This window comes from Acanthisitta chloris, unplaced genomic scaffold (genome assembly GCF_000695815.1).
Source record: "Acanthisitta chloris isolate BGI_N310 unplaced genomic scaffold, ASM69581v1 scaffold39572, whole genome shotgun sequence".
In the NCBI taxonomy this organism is placed as follows: Eukaryota; Metazoa; Chordata; class Aves; order Passeriformes; family Acanthisittidae; genus Acanthisitta; species Acanthisitta chloris.
This window is the reverse complement of record NW_008660577.1, coordinates 6,766-11,398: the sequence shown is the minus strand read 5'-3', so window position 1 is coordinate 11,398 and position 4,633 is coordinate 6,766. Positions and strand designations below refer to the sequence as shown.

Here is a 4,633-nt window from a genome sequence, read left to right as displayed (position 1 = left end):
CCGCGCCGCCTCCGCCCCCAGCAGCACCAGTTGTGTGTTTGTGTGCCCGTGTGGGCTCTGTGCACACCTGTGCAGGTGAACCCGCTCCGCGCCGACGGTGCCAGGGCTGGCCCGTGTGCCCGGACAGCACAGCTCCTGCGGCCAGGAAGCACACACAGGTGTCCCCGCTGAGCTGCCCCTCGTGCCCTGCTGTTACACCTCTGAGCCAGGTGGGTACAGACCCACCCGTGTGTGTACACGGCACCTGGGACAGGTCTGCGGGGCACAGTCCTGGGGAGCTAATCCCCCTCTCAGCCTTCTTGCATTGTGTCGTTTTATATAATTTCCTGCTTTCCGTGGTACGTAACGTGTGTTTAAAACTTGGTGTAACAGCTACAAACTGTGTACTTTTGGGCTTAATTAGCTATACTTTGAGATAGATCAAATGCCAACAAAGCCCCCGTAGATTTTAATGCTCTCACTGTGCAATATGTCCCTTTTTGGGGGAAGGCAAACAGAATGTGGCAGTAATGATCAAGTACTGCGTTTGGGGCTAAAAACTGCTCCTGCCACTCATGCTGAGTAGGTGTTCCCTTTGAGAATAGCACTCTGATCACACTTGGATGGGAACACTGAACAGTGACACGCAGTTCACACAGACCCTTGGGTGCAAGATCACAGCTAGGACACGGAGATTACCTTGATGGGCGTGTACCACTTCTGCTGCATGGCTGGTGAGGTAGGCTTTGGTTTCGGTGCTTTAGGGTGGAAAGGTTCTTCTGGCTCTTCTGGCAGTTTCACCACGGCATTCTTGGCTTTTTCCAGCCTGGCACCTTCCTCCGTGGAGCCCTTGTCGCCCCAGCGCACCTGGGGACAGGCAGAGGAGGGGTGAGGGCACCGCGGGCACCGCGGCCGCGCGCGCCGGCAGGACCTGAGCACGGACGCTATGGAAGAAGCTCTGGATAAACAAGAGGGAGGTACTGAGGAAAACGTTCCCTCTTCGTTTGTGATGACAAATGTTCTTGGTTAAATATGTTTGTAAATGAGTCTCTCAGCAGCGAAAAGTCAAGAAGGAATACTGAAAGAAAATTTCCCCATGCCTCACACAGGCTGCACAGGAGACAGGGAATCTGGGAGATCTCTGAGCGTGATGTGAAAATACCATTTCCTGTTCTGATTTATCCCACACCACCAGGCCTTAATCTGGCACTGGGGAGAGGTTCCTGCTGCCCAGGTTTGCTGGCCTAGCATGTCCATGCAGAGCCCCAGTGCAGGTTGAAGGGGATGCTTGGGCAGGTTTGAGCAGAAGCTCCTGGAACCTGCTCAGGCTTCCACACAGCAGGGAAAACTAGAGTCTGACCTGTGTTGTGAGCACATGGAGAGCACATAGCAATGTGTATTTTAATCACTGCTACAAGTATATGAAATACATCCCAAGAGTTCAGAGGGAAGGAAACCCGCACTGCTGCTGCTGGGGATGCAGCCAGGTATTCCTGCTTGCATCAGGGCTGTGCTCGCTGGGCTGTGCACAGGGAACAGAGGGAATGCCTTCCCTCCCAGAGAGATGGTGTGTCTTGCTGCAGGAATCCTTGCACTTGGTTGCTGGCAGCGCCATGCAGCAGCCTGAGCTGTTTGCTGTGTGGCACAGCCAGGGCTGTTCCCTTCTCAGCCCATGAGGAACGTCCAAAAGCTGTGGCTGGAGTTCCTAAGTCCCAGCTGACACTGGGCTGGATCATTCCAGCAAGACTTTCTATAATCATGCCATTTGCTAGGATCTGGCCTGCAAGGAGGACCTTACACACCTGTGTCCTTCACTGTGATCAATGGTGCTTTTCAGAGGTTGTTAGAATATGTTTGAAACACTTTCAAACCATTTAGAGGTATTTGGTGGATCCCTTACTGGCCAAATGACCTTGACATAAAAACGTGCTGCCTGTAACGGGTGGAGTCTGGCAAAGGCATTACAAAACTTCAAAGCAGTGCCAAAAGACAGAGCTGGGAAGAGTGAGCAGCACTGCCAGGTTATTTGGGACTGCCACAGAAGGGTGAGGCTGGTGGGGCAGGCAGGAGTGGATGGGAAACTGCCCGAGTGGTGAGGAGAAGGGTGCTGGCTCATCCCCTCCTTTTCTCCACACAGGGAAGCTGCCAGAGGAATGGCAAAAGAACTGAGGACAGAGAAGCAATAAAAGCCAGACAACTGCACTGCCACACAGGCTGCAAACGGAAGAAATGCCATGACTAGTCCAGCAAGTTCATCACTGGCCATGGCACAGAAACCACCTCTACCTGCCAGGTAAGGAACAACCTCCGTCCAAGTGTGTTTTCTCTGTCTCTGCACATGCTCTGCCTTGACTCCCCAGATGAGCAGAGTGCTTTCCTGAGCCAGGAGGAGGTGTGAGCCTGTCCTGCTTTCCAAACAGCCTGAGCTGAGCCCATTCCCCCAGCCCCAGCACAGACACTGCAGGGTAGAGGTGAAGCTCCCAGTCAGACCCCGAGTCACTGACTGTGCCCACCCCAAGCTCGTCAGAGAGGGACAGAGCCACAGCCCCACACACTGGGGGCTCCCAGAGAGCGACAGAGCCACAGCCCCACACACTGGGGACTCCCAGAGAGGGACAGAGCCACAGCCCCATGCACTGGGGACTCCCAGAGAGGGACAGAGCCACAGCCCACACACTGGGGGCTCCCAGGGGCCCCACAGCCACAGCCCCACGCACTGGGGGCTCCCAGGGACTGTGACTGCTGGCAGCAGTTACAGCTGGTTTCCATCTTTAGCCCTTAGTGCAGCACAGAACTCCTACCACAGACGAAGAGGTTTTCTAATCATCACATTCTGCTCGTCTGTGTCTTTGCCATGGGTTGGACATGCATTTCTTGGTGGCCCTGATGCCACTTGTGTGCATGAGGTATCTGTCAGTTTCTGTTCCATCGTGTGAGATCCCAGTTACAGACTGGAACGGTTTAACCCTGGAACCCTTCCTGGAAGCTCATCATGGCTCCCCTCAGAAATCCAGGCATGTAATCCTGGATGTTGGAAAGCATTTCCTCGTTTGCTTCTGAACAGCACTGCACAAAATGTTTTCTTTTTGTGAAATCTGAAGCTCTTCTAAATTAGCAATTCTGAGCTGCTGAAGGAAATGCATATAAGCAACACAGCTTCAAACCTGCGTGTTCTGCTGCTGTGTTCAACAAGAACTCGAGCAGAGCTGCTTCCCAGGCCAGTACCTTCAAGGTTTCACTGAGACACCTCGGTCTGGCCCAGGTGGGTGTTTCAGACACAGCCAGCCTCCTAGATTGCAGATAAGAACTGCTCACACGTTCCATAAAGGCTGACTTGACTACAAAACCTGCCATAAGGATGTGCCCATAAGGATGCACATTCTTCATTCTGTTTTAATTAACATGATGCTATCATGTCTCTTCAAAGACAGGCACTGTTGTCGCTGCAAGTCCCTCTGGGATCAAGCCTCTCCTCAGCGTCACCATTGTCAGCGCATTTGGCTGGCCCACACTTGGGGCACTTATGTTTCGCTGTAATTTCTTCCAAAACATGCAGAAAAGGCTCTCACTCTCTCTTTCTCATTAGCTTGATGGAAAGAGCATGTCTTGAGGCAGCTATTTAAAGCCCCAGTCAAATGGAACTACTGAAAGCTGTTCTTTCAGAGGCAAGGTCAGAGTCCTTCGATAGGGCAGAGAATGTTCCAAGGCTCATGCCAGTGGGAGGACAGGCACACATTATGGCCTTGCCTTCCAGTGCCCTTTGGGTCTGTGCTGCCCCCTTGGCAGCCTCAGAGAGCTTGTGTTTGGGGGGGTCATACCCACCTCCATCCTCTTAATTCCCCCAACTCCTCGTCCTCCATAGTAGGAAGCATCCACCGTGGGCCACCTCTTGGTCGGCAAGGGCTCCTGTTCTTCTTCCTGTCAGTGCATTCAGATGAAACTTGCTTTAAACAGATACTTCCCCACACACACTAAATGTCTTTTCAGTACATTTCATTGCAGCTCACAGAGAGTAAGCCTACCCACGTTGGGTGTGGAAGGGGCACTGAGGACACAGGCAGAGCCTCCAGCGTACTGCTGCTTCTAAGTTGGAGAGAAATTCCCTTGTAAGGGTTCTCAGTGGCTGGAGGGCAGAGCTGGGGAAAATGCTGCTTGAGTCCTACATGTATCTCCAGATGCCATACAAGAGCTATTCAGTCTCTGCTTTCACTGTAGAGTGGGTGAAACAATGCCCAACTATCTGGGGATAAAGGCCCTAAATGTTTCTGTGGATCTGGGCCTAACTCGGGCTGAGACAGAGCAGAGATCTGGACTTTGGCCACCCTGCTCTCAGCTAAAGGCTTCCCCAGGGCTGTCCTTCCTCCCGTGGCACCCGGGCAAGGAGCTGGGCAAGGAGCTGGACTCGCAGGGAGGCACAGGAGTGAGCAGTGAGGGGAGAGGAGCACCCTCAGACCATACCTCTTTCGGGGCGGGCGGCGGAGATGGAGGGGGATCCTTGATGACCTGAAAGAGCCAAACACAGAGGAGCATGAGGAACTGCACTGGCAGCAGCCGAAGGAACAGGAGTCGGTCGGGAACTGCTTCCAGCTGAGCCCCCACGTGTGGGGTCCCCTGGGCACCATTGCCAGCCCTGCCCAGACGCTGCCAGCAGACA

The 4,633-nt window shown here is 53.6% G+C and overlaps 1 protein-coding gene across 1 annotated transcript in view; it reads right to left on the bottom strand.

The window, feature by feature from the left end:
* Positions 1–678: 678 nt before the first annotated feature.
* Positions 679–4,633, bottom strand: part of LOC103797639 (anthrax toxin receptor 2-like) — a gene marked incomplete at both ends in the record, with an annotated part of 9,238 nt that continues 5,283 nt past the window's right edge. Inside the window, 3 exons of the mRNA XM_009069861.1 lie at positions 679–846; positions 3,802–3,897; positions 4,438–4,482. Coding sequence (XP_009068109.1) covers positions 679–846; positions 3,802–3,897; positions 4,438–4,482 — 309 coding nt within the window. The remainder of the gene's footprint in view (positions 847–3,801; positions 3,898–4,437; positions 4,483–4,633) is intronic.